Below are 16,222 nucleotides of genomic sequence, written 5' to 3' on the forward strand. Positions count from 1 at the left end.
TCAGAGGAAGTTAATGTTAAAATGCCTTTGTCAGAGTGTCACACGTCTATTCAAGACTGCTTAAATTCTTATCAAGAACTTTCTGGGTTCAATGAGGAAATATTCTGTCTCATTCTCATCCAACTTTAAACTGTGGTCCTGCACTTTGCAAAATCTAGCTTGACAAGAGTTCAGAGGTCACAATTATATCTTCTCCTTTTGCTTGCAATTCTTTTGATCCAAAGCAATCTCCAAAATTTTTAAAAAGACAAATTTTTCAACTATTGTGTTTTATTTGAACATACAAGGTGTCAGAATGTTACAAAACACTGTTTGCTCTTTTTAGAAACTGCAGAATAAAGGTTGTAATTTGATATTCAGCAATATAAGAACTCTTAGATTAGTAGGAACTATATCATGAAAGATAAACAAGCTCTTGTATCTGCTTCAGAACTAGGACTTATTAAATTAATCTCACATTTGGAAAACAGAATGGGGAAATGTCTCAAGTGGCACCTGTAACAAATCTAGAGAAGAACTGAGTAGGGTGATGTTAATGCTGGCCTTTATCTTTCTATTCACAATTTCAAAATTTCCCACTAAGGATGGGCTGGTAGAAAATATTTACAAGATACCAACTGTTCCTGTGTACTCAGATGCAGCCTAATTATTAATTAAGCAGAACACAGCTAAAATAAGTAGAGTTCACCACTTCTGAAAAAGGAATCAAACAGTGATCCTTATGATGAGTACATACTCAAATTATATATCCTGTAAAACTCAAAGCCAAGTTCAGCTATCTTTTTTATTATCTCCTGTTTAAAACTATGTTGGCTTGTACTCAAAGCTGTTTTGTTATTAAAAAGCACAATTTTTAATAACAAAAGCTTCTCCTATAAGAAGAAAACAATAGGTGGGAAAAAGAAGGACACATTCCAAATCATACAATGTTCTGTTTCAGAAATAGTATGCCGTGTGTGTAATCCAATTGGAAGACTCTTCCTTAGAGCGTTTGGCCGAGCTGTGGGAAGTAAAAATAGACTTGTATGCTTCTGATTTCTCCTCACTGGGTACAAAGGACCTCTTCACAGGTTCTGATGCACTTTTAATGCTTTTTCCAGAGGAAGATGGCACATTTTCACTGACTGCCATAGAACAAAGGACAAAGAAAAGAGGGAACATGAATTCTCCATCCATAAAATGGTATGTATATACAGGTAGTCTTTGACTTATAACCACAGTTGGGACTGGAATTGCTGTTGCTAAGTGATGCAGCCGTAAGGCGAGATGTCATGTGACTGCATCCTTTAGCGACAGCAATCCTGGCACTCCCTGTTGCCATTGTTAAACTAATTTCACCGGTCATTAGCCAAGGACCCACCCCAATCCAAGCCATTCTGGGCTTGGTCCCTCCCAGCCCTGAGCCTCAGTAAGGTAAGGGACTGCCTCCAACTCCCCCCACCCATCTCCCCTCCATCTCTGCCCTTCTGGCCACCCTGTACCCTGCCGCAGCCACCCAAGCTGCAGTCACCCTCATCACCCTGCACTCCGAGATCCCTGCCACCCTGCACTCCACCACCTCAGGTGAACTTCACTGGCTTCTTGCTCCCACTGCTGACAAGGCATGCCCGGCCTGGCCCTCTGCAGTGCAGGGTGGTCAAGGCAACTGTGGCTGGAACTCAGCTGGGGTGGCTGCGGCTTCCCGGGGCATGGCAAACAGCCCCAGAGCTGCACGGTTCTGGGGCTACTTGCTGCCTCACAAGGCAGGGTGCAGGGTGGCCAAAAGGGCAGAGATGAGGGGGAGATAGGCAGGTGGTGGGAGTTGAAGCGCCCCTGCAGTCATAAGTGTGGGTAGGCTGCCAAGGGCCTGAATTTTGATCATGTGACTGCAGGGGCACTACAACGACCATAACTTTGAGGACTGGTCATAAGTCACTTTTTTCAACTCCGTCATAATTTCAAACAGTCACTGAATGAATAGTCATAAGTCAAAGACTACCTGTACAAATAAACAATACATATCCTACTAAAATAGACATACGCCAAATTTTAGGCTAGTTCAAAATGTTAGTTTTCCTATTTTTTAATTTTTGCATCAAAATATTATTTTAAGGACAGGAGAACTTTTTATTCAAGAAGTCTGATAATCATAGGAAGATATATAATCATCATCATCACTATCATTATCCAAATATGATGCAACATACGCTTCACAGAAATGTTTACAGTACATCCCAAAAGTCTGGTCTCCTGAGGCATAAGTGGGAATTTTTCAGGTCTTGCTAACATAAAAACGTAACACCTCAAATAATCTGCCAAGAACCAAGTCCAGCAAGCTGCCCAACACAGTTAAATGCTTGACTTTCAAATGTTACTTAAGAGGGAAGCCTAGTTAGTTTACCTATGGTTAAAGCTCAACAGATAATACTCAACCATGATTAAGAGCAGTAGGGAAAGTTCTCTCAAGAAGAAAGGAACTTAATTGTGAAAGCTCTCATCTTTCAGTTTATGGATGGGACCTCTTTGAAGAAGAGCTTAACTGTAATATTATTGAGTGGAGTACTTATAAATTAGGTTTGGACCTAATTTACCAACCTGTACTCTTGCAGAAGGCGATGCTTCTCTTTTCTCCAGATTTTGTAGCGTCATTTGCAGTGTTCACTTGAGATGGTCTTTGTGAATCTGTGTAATATTAAAAAAAAAAAAGGTAAAATAGTGCAATATGGATTACTTTTATTATTGAAACTTTTATTTCAGTTGGACTAGTTTGTGCTTGACACAGGAACACAAGTCTCCATCATGCTATTCCCTGAGAAGGAACAACTGGCCAAATTTTAAAAGAAAAGGAAGGGGAAAAGGAGGAGTATTGCCTATGTTTGCCCCACTTTAAAAAAAAGAAAAAGAATGAGGACATTTGTGTTAAGTTCTAATGGCACATACTCTGTAGCTACTTTTTTCTGAACTCATCACTAGAGATTTCACTATCATGTTTTCACAAGTACGTTCCATGTAGCACTAATAAATCAGAATAGATGGTATATCTGAAGACATAAATATCTGCACAACTTGGTAATCTTAATTAGTGGTAACTCTGGTTAGACTTCTTTGGCATAGCTATGTGTGAGACCCTTCTGGTTAATTTATGATTCAGTTATAAAATTAATTAATGTATGGTGAGAAGTAAAAAAATCAGTTAATTCAATAAGAAGGTTCTGTAAACTCACTCAATATATGGTTTCCATACAACAAAACAGAAAATAATAACAGAATAACAATATAAGTTTTATTTATTTGAATGAATAACTTTATTATGGTCTCTGACCAGCCTTTACAATAAAAGAAAATAGTTTAATTCAATAATTCATTGTCAGGAGAAAGGAAAAAAACAAAATAGTAAAACAATATATCAAATTAAATTTTTTATGTAATTGTATAGCTTCATAAAAATACTTGGCCACCTGGTGTGTGAGTGTAGAATCAGCATCCCTTAAAAAGAAATAAACGTAAAATCTGTCACTGTGACCCACAAATTTAGAAATAATTGGGGAGGTCAGAGCACATCTTGGGGCATCATAAAAAGGACACCATTTGAGGACATGGGCAAGAGTTTCTGCCTCCCTGGATCCACACGGGCAAAGTCTCTGTGAATAAGGAGTCCCATGAAATCTTCCTGCAAGCAGTGATGAAAGGAGGGCATCAAAGCAGGCTTTGGAAAAGGCCCATCTATATTTACTAAAGGAGAGATTGTATAGATACCCTGCAGGGGGCAGAGCAACATGGCCACAGAATGACAGCGTTTTTAGTGAGCTTTTACCTCTTCTATTTTAGTTACTCTTTTATTTAGTTTTAAGATAGTTTATTTAGTGATTTTATCTAATATGAATTAGTAATTTTAGTTTCTTGTATTAGGATTAGTAATTTCAGAATTTTAGAATTAGGATTCGATAGGATTAGGATTTTAGACTCTGGAACCCAACAGTTTCAGAAACCTGCTGATGAAGCGAGGCTGTAATGGCTATGAGACAGGAACGAAAAAGAATTCAAAGGGAAAGACCAAAGGGAAGAACAAGCCTGAGATGTTGAAAAGAGAAAATTCCAAGCCTACTGAACACGCCAAGGCTGCAGCAACTTCCAGTCAGATAAAATTGAAGGATCTGTTTCAACAGATTCATTCTCATCTGGAAGCTGCTCTTGGATTATTCATTTGTAACGCAAAAGAAGTCTTGATTTTAGGTTTTGATGACTGAATGGTTCGATTTTAGAGATACAGTGTTACTAAATGTTTAATTAATAGTAAGAGATTAACTTTAATGTACTTTTATACCTGTGCTGGAAAAGGTCAGAAGCCACTGGTCTGATATGCTCTTTTGCTTATTCTTGCACCGTTTTAGCTTTTCCTGTTTCTTTTTTAGACTTGTATTCTATCGGTCTTATATTCTGCATTATGTGCCTTAATTATATCTTGAACAATTAATAATAAAAAAAAATTTTTTTAAAAAAAGGATACAGCATGTAAGTCCTCTTCTCCTTCCCCTTCCCCCCTTGCAATCTCTGCTAATAAATCCCATGTCCTATTTGACTGGGAAATGGACGATTTCCCTTCCTCCGATGATGAGGCTTCAGTAGGAGACAGAGGGGAGGATGTTTTATTTTGTTTTTTAACAATTTAAATCTCTTTTCGGCATTAAAAACTGATCCCAATGTAAACACCTCACCTTCAGCGGCTTCTGATTTCACACTGGTCTCTGCTGCCTTAGATTTCTTGGATTTCTGAAACAAAAGGGACAAACCAGAAATGATCTAAGGGGCTCAAAGACTAACAACATCCAAAGATGCATATGATAGCTATTCTGGACTCTGAGAGGTTTCATACATTCATTTTTTTACTCCTTGCTTTTGACTTACAAAGCTATGCAATTTACTCAGCTAAAGGCAAGGCTAGGTATTTCTGAGTCCATTTGATAATCTTTAAAAGCAAGTAAATAAATAGTTGCTGGAAAAAAAATTATGGAACACATTTGTCCAAAGAGGAGATGTGTCTCTTGATTCTAGATGTTTTGATTCTGATTCATGAAACAAATACTAAGAGTTCCTGGCAGGGAGTAAATATTATTAGTAAATTTTATCTATCTATCTATCTATCTATCTATCTATCTATCTATCTATCTATCTATCTAATTAGTAAATATTATATAAATATAAATCCCTACAGAGATTAGGATGTCCCTGACCCTGTTGGCCTTTTGTAAGGCTGTGAAGACCTGGTTATGTGCCTGGGTCTGGGGCTCCGAGTGTGTGAATGGTCCCAGTTCTTGGTTATATTAAAATCTATGCATTGCTTACTTGGTGGCCTTGTATATTTATTCTGTAATTTAATTGTTTTAATTGAAATTGTCTTAATTGTTTTATAGTTTTTATTGTTGTAAGCTGCTCTGAGTCACTTGCTGAGAAGAGTGGCTATAGAAATCGAATAAATAAATAAATTAGCCACACACTTAAAATACAGTAATTATTAGATGGATATTAATCTATATCTATATCCATCTATGTCTATGCTTATATCTACAGTATATCTATATCTGAAGGGGCATTACGTCTACTTTTTTAATAAATCAAAAGAAATCCTGCTTTTCATTTGTCATGACACACATTTTCGGCGGTAGTAAGCATTTTCCTTTGGAGAGCCATCTGAAGGGAAGTTCACTGCCTAACACTTTTCAGGTCCTGTTGAATATAAAAACGTATTTGGAATCCAACAAACACGCTTAACAAAATACAAAGACATTTTGGATATCCAAAGATATTTCAAACTAAGCTGGTGCTGACATACTCATCATTTTACAGAAAACCAATACTCAATGGAACGTAAGGATGTAAGCATGCTATTTTATATATTTTTTTAAATTTAGGAAGATGAAATTGGTTTGCAATGTGTCTTCTCTCATGGTTTATTGTAACTTCAACTTTTCCTTTGTCTTTATGATGTTTTAAATACTGTTATATTGTTGATATATGGTACTCTAAAAGCTAGACTTTTTCTAATTGGAGGAGAGATATATTTAAGAACATATATAACCCACTCACCCCACAATACTCCTATATTCACTGAGACACTAAAGCACGTGATGCTTATTGCCAATATGCACTTCTGGCTGTGCATGTATTCCAGTAAGGTGTTTACAGGTACAATTAATGAAAGATATTTGGTCTGTATATTTCATTCTCTGGGCCAAAGAAGGGCAACTCCTATATTTGAGTTTGGAAATAAATAGAATTGTCTCCTATATTACGTATAAGTTGTTGCTATTTTTAAAATAGGAGAAAACAACTCAACAAAACCAAATATACTATAGCAATGTATCAAAAGTACACGCGGAAATATGTCAGGTAAATTTAGTTCTGGGAGATTGATAATATCATATGTTTGTACCATTGTCATCTACTGGGTGGCAAAGTTTGCTACTTTTTCATTCTAGAGAAAAAATTAATAGCAAAGACAGCAGCTTTTGATCAAAACACTTTTGATCAAAACACTTTTGTCATTCCTTTGTAGATAATTAACCTTAAAAGGGTATTACTAATCTCAAGTCACTGAGATCACTAAGCACCTTATAACACCTTAAAACCTTAACAAGAGCCTAAAAAAATATTCCATTTCCGTTTTGAAATAACAGAAAACATTTCTTTGGTGGAGTGAGTCAACTGCAAAATATAAGACTACTCTCACCAGTCTCTTCTGAAATTCAAAACTTATTTTTCTGTAATTTCTGACACACTCATAATTTTCTGCTTCCTCTCCCTGATGCAATCTTCAAAAATGAGTAGGGAAATGAAACACAATACCTATCTAACTACCTAATGGTATAAATGGCGAAGTAGCAATGAACCATGTTTAGTGATTGTGTCTTGAATAGATCTCCACTGTTTTCAGCATATAAAATTGCTTATTCAACAGCTATTGAAACGCCATTTATATTACACTATATCTACAGTGTAATATAAATGGCTTTTCTGTTCTGTTGTGAATTCCACTGGACACAGCAATGTTATTGGGAAGCAGAAATTATTTGAATGACATTTATTGCTGTAAAAGCTGAAGTGTTCCTGGTAATTCCCACTGCTCCAGAACCAAGAACTTCCATGCCAACCCTGTTCTTATTTTATCCCTGTATCTGCATATAACCTCAGAAAATGTATTTAGATCTCACCTTCCCTAATTTACTTTTCAGCCTTCGATCCTCCATTCTTTTCTTTAGCACTTCTATATCCTCCTTATTGCCATTAAGGATAATCACATCGTCATCTTGAAAAGGGATCCCACACTTTAATAAGAAAAAAAAGAGAGACATTATTTATGATATAGGACAATTCCAAACAGAAGCACTGGAAAGTAAAAGATATATTATTTATATTCCAGGTATTTCATTAACCAAAGAACACAATTAAACTAGATTTAAATGTGTGTCTTGTACCACATTTCTGTAATTCAGGTGTTTGCTTTCTCTGCCATAAGTACGATTAATTCATTAGCAGCCACATAACCATTTATTCACTTTCATTCATTAAGTAAGGATGGATGGATGGATATATATACATACACACACCATTCATTCATTCATTCATTCTACACATAAAATAAACATAAAAAACACAATACATAAACATATACAAAACATAAACCTGCAAATACAAAACTAAACTTCTAACTTAAAAATATGTAGTCTACTTCTGCCCTTCACTTTCCTCAAGGATCCATTAACCATTTCTTATTCTTTTGTACTGCTGTAATCACTATTTAAATGTTCCATTATCTCCCCTTATATAAAACCCTTCACCATCAAGCTATTTTTCTCTACTTTTATAATATAATCTATAAGCAGAGTCTAGTCTTTAATAAAAGCCTGTAGATTTCTCTCTCATTAGACCTGTCAGTTTGCCATCTCTGCCAAGTCTATAACTTTAAATATCCAATTTTCAACATCTGGAGCTTCTAGCGGAGGAGTGGATTGTAAAGATTATGGAATTGGCAGAAATCACAAAATTGATCTCTTTGATCAGGGATTAGACAATAAGTACTTTTATAAAGAGGGACGCGGTGGCGCTGCGGGTTAAACCGCTGAGCTGTCGATCGGAAGGTCGGCGGTTCGAAACCGCGCGGCGGGGTGAGCTCCCGTTGCTCGTCCCAGCTTCTGCACACCAAGCAGTTCGAAAACATGCAAATGTGAGTAGATTAATTGGTACCGCTTCAGCGGGAAGGTAACGGCGTTCCGTGAGTCATGCTGGCCACATGACCCGGAAGTGTCCTATGGACAACGCCGGCTCCAAGGCTTTGAAACGGAGATGAGCACCGCCCCCTAGAGTCGGACACGACCGGACTTTACGTCAAGGGAAACCTTTACCTTTACCTACTTTTATAAGAGACTGGAAACTTCTTATGGACTTTTTGCTGAAAATGGAAAAAAAATGAACTGGTGATTTATGGATTTGCTGATTGAAAAGGGCTGAATATGGGAGGAAGAGAATTAGGATGCAATTTTAATGAGGAAGGAATGAGGATAAGATTGTTAACTGCTGTAAAGATAATCAGAAGTCACTTTTTTATATATCTTTCATTTATTTCTATACTTATTACTTCGCATTGTTTTTCTTTTCTTTATTCTTACTCTATATTATTTCAAGTTTACCTTTTATTTCTGTGAAAAAATTTCAATAAATTTTTTTTTAAAAAAATTTTTTGGACCTCCTTTATTTTTCCATTTCTGTGCATATAATAATCTTGCTAGTGTGATCACATACAACAGTAAGACTCTGTGCTTTTTACTCAGTTCTTCTTCCACAAAGTACAGTTCTGGTTTCCTCTGAAAAGGGATTCCTATTATTTTCACCAGTAACCTGTGGATCACCAACCAAAATTTTTTGGCCATTTCACAAGTCCACCACATATAGGTTCCATCCAGTTTTCCATATTTCCAATACCATATATAGACATACATACATACATACACATACACACACACATACATACTTTTTGTATCAGTTCAATTGTGTCTGATTCTCGGAGACTGCTGGACAAATCCCTGCAGTTTTCTTGGCAAGGTTTTTCAGAAGTGGTTTGCCATTGCCTCCTTCCTAGGGCTGAAAGAGAGTGACTGGCCCAAGGTAGCCCAGCTGGCCTTGTGCCTAAGGCAGGACTAGAACTCATGGTCTCTGGGTTTCTAGCCTGGTGCCTTAACCACTACACCAAACTGGCTCTGTCCTTTTTCTACAAACTGTCTATTTGTCTATTTTTTTAAACAGAGTATCACAGGCACGTATGATTGATATGAACATGCTCCATCAGAAATGATCCATATGAATTCCACTTACTTAATGCATAGCTGCACATCAAGTATGCCTAGGTACATGCATGCATATGCACATATGATGGCTCTGATTTCTAAAACCTCACTTGTAAATGTAAGGGCTGAGAGAGAGGGGCTGGCCCAAGGTCACCCAGCTGGCTTTGTGCCCAAGGTGGGATTAGAATTCAAGAGTCTCATGGTTTCTAGGCTGATGCCTTAATCACTACACCAAACTGATTCAACATCATATTAGGCTACTCCTATTTAGGATACCATAAAATCAATGTGATTTTTATGACCGATGTAAATCCCACAGATTTCAGTGGGCTTAATGTAACCTGAACCCACCCCATAAGTCTCAATCCAAAAGATACATAATAGCCAGGACCGCAGCTCGGGAGGGGGGCAAGTGGGGCCGCGCTGGGGGAGCACCAAAATGAGCACTGGGGGGGCGGGCGCCAAAATGGGCGCAGAATTGATGTTTGCCCTGGGTGACACAGACCCTAGTTGCGGGCCTGTTAATAGCACTTCAGTAAATGTGGAGTCCTTGGTGCTCTCTGAGCCTTGTTGTTTTCTTGCAGATGTTTCATTGCCAGACTAGGCAACATCTTCAGTGCAAAGAGGGAGTGGGCCTTGCTCTCAGTTTATATACAGTGGCTTGTCCTGCTTATGTTAGTGGAGGTGTTGATTTTTGCATATCTTGGTGTTGATTGCTGGCAAGGGAGTGTCCTGGTCTTTTGGCTTTTCTATTGTCTCTTTTGAATGGTATGTAAATGTTCTTTACCTCTATGTGTCTGTTGATGGCTGCTTGGTCTGAGTGCCAGGCTTCCAGGAATTCTTTGGAGTTTTTGGATTTGGCTTGGTTTAGGATGCTCACCGTTTCCCAGTTGAAACTATGGCTGAGTCTGTCCATGTGTTGTGAGATTAAGGAGTTCTCATCGTGTCTTCTGACTCCTAGCTGGTGTTTGTGGATGCGCTCTGCTAGTCTTCTGTCTGTCTGTCCTACATAGTGGCTGTTACAGTCTTTGCACCGTATGTTGTAAATAACTCCTGTTTTTTCTTCTTGGGCTATTGGGTCTTTTGGGTTACTTAATATGTTTTGAAGAGTTTTAGTTGGTTTATGTGCCACGGTGATGACATGCGGTTGTAACACATAGAGGTAAACAACACACAGAGGTACATTGAGGTAAACAATATTATACACATACACATAGAGGTAAACAACATTTACATACCATTCAAAAGAGACAATAGAAAAGCCAAAAGACCAGGACACTCCCTTGCCAGCAATCAACACCCAGATATGCAAAAATCAACACTAGGATTAACACCAGATGAACCATCAAGCACAATACACCCTAATCAAGGAACAATTAACTCAGGCAATCAACCAAGCAGCAAACAACTACTCTAATAGCTGAACATGCAAATGGCCTGGAAGCTCTGGTAATGAAAACTCAAGGAGCACGGTGAAAAAATGGGACTAAGATAAGTTTAAAGAAGACCAAACTAATGACCCAAGGTTGTATATTCTCCCCTTATTTATTCAACCTATATGCCAAATAAATATTAAGGGAAGCTGGACTGAAAGAAGATGAGAATGATTTTAAAACTGGAGGAAGAAACATTAATAACCTGCACTATGCTGATGATAGCCAGAAATGCAAATGCTACTAATAAAAGTCAAGGAGCATAGTGAAAAAAAATGGGGACTAAAATTAAACGTATAGACGACCTAACTAATGACAACAGGTTCAACAACCAGCTTTAGAACTGATAATGAATATATCAAAGTGGTAGATAGCTTCTGCCTTTTAGGACCAACTATCAACAGTAAAAGAGGAAGCAGTCAAGAAATAGGCTGCAGACTAGCACTGGGTAGAGCAGCCATGAAGGCCTTGGAAAAGATATTCAGATGCCATGATGTGCCTATACCTGCAAATATCAGAATAGTACAAGTAATGGTATTCCCTGTGACACTCTACGGAAGTGAAAGTTGGACTTTGCAATCAACCCAAAGGCACAAATGACCAGGGTCAAATTATCATACTTGGGACACAGTGTACACAGATCTAGCTCCCTGGAGAAGTCTAATGCTGGGAAAAGTGGAAGGAAAGAGAAAAAGATGACGACAGGCAGCTGCCAGGTGGCTGGACTCAATTCTAGCGGTGATGGGCATGCCATTGGAAGACCTGAAGGATCAGGTTGGGAACAGATGGTGCTGGAGAAAATTGATCTACGTGGCTGCTAAATCAACACCAACTTGATGGCACATGATAGACCAAGAACCACTGTATTACACTATTCATGTCAAATATTGTGTGCTAAATATACATCAAATGGATTTATCTACAATTTAAATACTTTTGTGCTTCCTCTTAGAAGTATGCGTTATTAAAAATATATGCTAAGATACTGAAGTTACACAGAATTAAGTGTAATTTCTGCAGATTTGCTGTTTACTTAATTTATTGTAGCCTTGAGTTTTGTTTTTCTTGTTCCAGTATGTCCACTTTGCTATACAATCAGTAAAGCAAACAGGTAATCCTTGCTTAACAACCACAACTGGGAATGGAATTTTGGTCGCTAAGTGAAGGGTCATTAAGCAAATTAGACCCGATTTTACGACCATTTTTGTGGCGGCTGTTAAGTGAATCACACAGTTCCCCACTGATTTTCCTTGCCAGAAGCCAGCTGGGAAAGTAAAAAATGGCGATTATGTGACTGTGGGACGCTGCAATGGTTGTAAATGTGAGGACTGCTCGTAAGTCATTTTTCGGTGCTGTCGTAAGTCCAAATTGTCGCTAAAATGAATGGTAGTTAAGTGAGGACTACCTGTAGTTGTGGTCTATATACAGTAAACTTTTATACCAAATTTAAAGTTTTTATATCAGAATACTGTATGCACAGTGCCAGGAATCAGTTGAAGGACAAAAGTAGGGAGGAGTTCCTGGAACAATCTGTTCAAATGAAAAGAAGAAACACTGAATATAAGACAACCCCTCCAGCCAGGCACAAAAAGAGATTTGAGAAGAAAACAAACAAACAAACTGCTTCCATTACCATATCTTCATCAAATCTAATAGAATTGTCTCATCTTAAAAATAAAGTCTTTGGAAGAAAATCTAGTCTTTGTTTTGATGAATACATAGTAGTAAGAGTACAGAAGCATGGAAGAGGTATCAGGAAAAAGTGAAAAAAAGGGACAGGCAAAGAAGAGCCACAGCTTCGGTCAACAAGTAAACAGAACCCACTTAAGTTCAGTGTCTAAATTATATTTTGAATTTAAAGAAATGTAAGAGCAGAAGACTTGCATTAACGAAATAAAAACCAGTAGCTGCTGGATTGCTTGCTATTTTCATCTGTTTCGTTTTTGCTAAGATCTGGTTTCTCTTTAATTGATGGCCAGTGTTCTGGAGATATGCGAATGCTTGCTGCAGCTGAAAGACTGGGAACCAGCGTACTTCTGTGGACAGCCAATGAAAAGACAACGATGGGGGAGATCAAATAACCCATTATGAGTTTTGTGCTCACCTTTCCAGCTTACTTTTGCAATGCCCCCCTTTCCCTTGCTGCTGCAGCGAGTGTTCTTCAAATTTAACATTGTCTGATGTAACAGGAAGCCATTGCAAGAGACCTTTGAAGTGCTGTAAGCTTATTTCCTCTGATTGTTACTGGTGCAGAACTGGCACCTTCTTGGGGGTAAGTGTTTCTTGAGATGTCCTAATAAAACTAGTTCTATATTTGCTTTCCAGATTTTGGAGTAAGCATGCTGCTTTATCTATCAAAGAATAATAGAATTGGAAGGGAGGATAGAGGTCATTCAGCTTGATTCCCTGCTCATGCAGGAACTAGAAGAGCTCTTATTTATTTTATATAACTAAAATGTATTTTTCTGGCCCTGGATGTGGGGTACGGTACCAACGGTGCAGTCATAGCACAGGCAGCAGATACGCCGTAGGTCATTTGCCTAGAATAGTCAAAAACCTGGGGGAAACCTGGGTGTATTGTTCTGACTCCCAGGAAACACTCTGAGACAGGGAACTGGTCTCTAATGTTTTATTGCTAATACATAACAGGAATCCTAACAAACTGAACAAGCGTGGGAAAACCCAGCCATATAAACCCCGCAGGTTAAGGCGGTCCCGATCTGTGCCTCTTGGAATGGCTCACCAATTCCTCAGTGCTACGCATGCGCTTAGCAGTCTGGAAGGGAGCCCCCTGCTCGCCATCCTTACTCATGACATGCATATGGCACTTAAGAAACGTATTTTCTCCCATGAGAACTTTCAGATTTAGCATCCTTGCATATTTCAGTTACGCAGCTTGTTCTGTTTGTGGATTTGGTAACATTACAAGCGCACTGTTCAAATGGAGAAGGATACAGAGACTGGGTGACCGCACAGATCTGCAGAGCAGACGTAATGGGGAATAGGTAAAGCTGCCAAGTGCCGGGCATTCACTATTGGGAGTTTAAGGCAGCAGTTGCATGGCTCTCAGTAGAGACTGCCAATAGTTACTTACACTTCGTATCTTCTTTTGTTTACTACCTTCAGAATCTTATCTTAAACAGCAGCTGCTAGGGAGCAACAGTAGAGGAGACACCCTTTATGTTTGAGAGCTTTGCAAATGTATCCAGCTGGTCATTTTGCAGAGAATGCAGCCCTGGACGGTCAACTGGACTGGTAGGGCTCAAAGTGCCAAGTTCAGGCTTGAGCTGTAAATATATAGTATGTCAAAATGTGATAGGGGGCATTCAGTTCTCGTTCATTCACTTAAGTATCTTGAACAATTTTATATCAGTTGTTACTCTTTGGCTCCACGCATACTGATACCATTAACGTAGCACTTTACCCAGCTGGGAAGGCAAAAATAGATAAATCTCTCAACAAGACCCTGTCGCTCAACAGTAATCTTAGAGCACCCTGATGCCACTAAAGCAGAATAGGCCAGGTCTTTGTTCTTGAATGTACATTCACAGCAGCTGATCAAATAGGAACCAGCTAGCAAAATACTGGATCATTTCTAACCTCCTTTAAGGAAAATGGTGACACAATAGCTTGCAACAAGAAAACTAACTGAAAAACAGTTGGGCTACCTCAGTTAAAGGTTGGAAAATTGATGACTGCTAGGCAGGTTTCTCCAAATCTCTTTAAACTGCTTCACATGAATTATAATCTGCTTGTCTTCTCATCCTGCAAATCTACAATGTTCAACTCTTGTTTTTCAGATCCTCTGATTATTTTAAAAAGAACATAAATCAAAAATGTTATATCTGAAATGTTATATCTGCACAATTTTTAAAATATTTTACATATACACAAAGACATAATCCCAAATTGTATCATCAAGCCTATTAAGGCTTCTTCAAAGGAACCTAAATAAATTCCTAACTGAAGCCATGGCATTTTTCTTTCTCTTACTTTCCCTAATGGGTTGAAATTATAAGGGAAAGAAAGAAAGAGAGAAAGGAAGGAAGGAAGAGCAAGCTTCATACGTGGAATAGCGAGCAAGTCAGAGCCTGCCTTACCCATAACTGTACAAATGTTGACTTGATTGAGTGATTATGTGCCTTCAAATCACTGTTGACTCTTAGGCACAAAGGCAAGCCCAGCTGATCGTTCCTCCCTGCCCCACCTCATCAAACATGCACAGTGTGGAATTTAAGGTACAGGGAATAAAAGAAAGCAAAGATGTTAGTTCAAAATAAGGTCACCATTAAGATTACCATTCTTTCTTTCATATTAACACATGGTTCAGTTAAACACCTACCAGGAAATGGAGTTTATGAACTTGTGACTCCACAAGTTGAATTTGTTTCTTTAAAAAAGATGGGGAAGGTTATTGTTGTTTGCAGCCTGATATCTTATGCATTCTATCCTATTAGTTTGCCTGAAACCTGTAATTTGCAGCATTCCTATCTTGCATGGCCAGTGGCTGAGTGGTCTGGGGGTGTTGCAAGGTATTGTCTACGTTGTTTGATGGCCACCATTCTGAGAATGCTCATTGTTTGGATGATGGATTTGTAACAAAAACAAAAATCTCTGGTGGATGGTGCTTTTTCCAATGTAAGTATGTGTGCCATCTGCCAAGACAGACTACTTCCCATTTAGCCTAATGCTTGTCACTACTGGGAACCAGCAACTATTCAGGATTTTGTGAGAAAAATAGTTCTGCAGCATTAAAAAAAAACATCAACAACCATTTCAGGATCCTTCTAAATATTTTTTTCAGGAATATTTTATTGTAAACCGCCCAGAGTCCCCTTCCTTGGGGGGAGATGGGCGGTAATAGAGATTAGATAGATAGATAGACAGACAGAGAGAAAGAAAGACCGACCGACCAAATCTTGGTGGGTGGATGCTACCCTTTTTAAAAAGAAGTACCACCTGCCAGAAACTACTTATTTATTATTTATAAGACTTATATGGCTGCCCCTCTTGCCACAGTGACTCTGGGTAGCAAACCAAGTTTAAAAGAAACCACAATATAAAACTATTAAAACATAAAATTCTAAATATAAAATTCAAAAAAGAAATGGCAGCTGAGAGTAGAAACAATATAATATCAACCTACCCAGCTTCACTAACTTCATGATCTCCATGTCTGGGCAGGCAACCACGTCCTGGAAGTCTACTAGGAGTCAGTGCAGCTTGCAAATAAAGGGGTAACATGGGCAAATCAGGAAATGCTCATAATTTCCCATGCCAATGCATTCTGGACCAATTGCAACTTTCAGATGTAAAATTCCTCCTGACCACAGCTGCTACCTGCTCTTTGAGCAGAAGCCAAATTTCAAACTGTTTTGTTTGGGTTAGTGCAACCCCATACAGAACCAGATGGAACATCACCAGACTTGGGCTACAAAATCTATAGCCACTCAGTCTTGCTAGGGTTGTGCT

General features: G+C 38.4%; 1 protein-coding gene across 1 annotated transcript in view; it reads right to left on the reverse strand.

Moving 5' to 3' along the window:
- Nucleotides 1-252: 252 nt before the first annotated feature.
- The window catches only part of RTF2 (replication termination factor 2), a 55,968-nt gene continuing 39,998 nt past the window's right edge, over nt 253-16,222 (reverse strand). The window contains exons 6-9 of the mRNA XM_063297026.1: nt 7,188-7,301; nt 4,695-4,749; nt 2,575-2,661; nt 253-1,124 (exon numbers count right to left, since the gene is read on the reverse strand). Of these exons, the coding sequence (XP_063153096.1) occupies nt 937-1,124; nt 2,575-2,661; nt 4,695-4,749; nt 7,188-7,301 (444 nt within the window). The 3' untranslated portion in view covers nt 253-936. The remainder of the gene's footprint in view (nt 1,125-2,574; nt 2,662-4,694; nt 4,750-7,187; nt 7,302-16,222) is intronic.

This window comes from Candoia aspera, chromosome 3 (assembly GCF_035149785.1).
Source record: "Candoia aspera isolate rCanAsp1 chromosome 3, rCanAsp1.hap2, whole genome shotgun sequence".
Taxonomy (NCBI): domain Eukaryota; kingdom Metazoa; phylum Chordata; class Lepidosauria; order Squamata; family Boidae; genus Candoia; species Candoia aspera.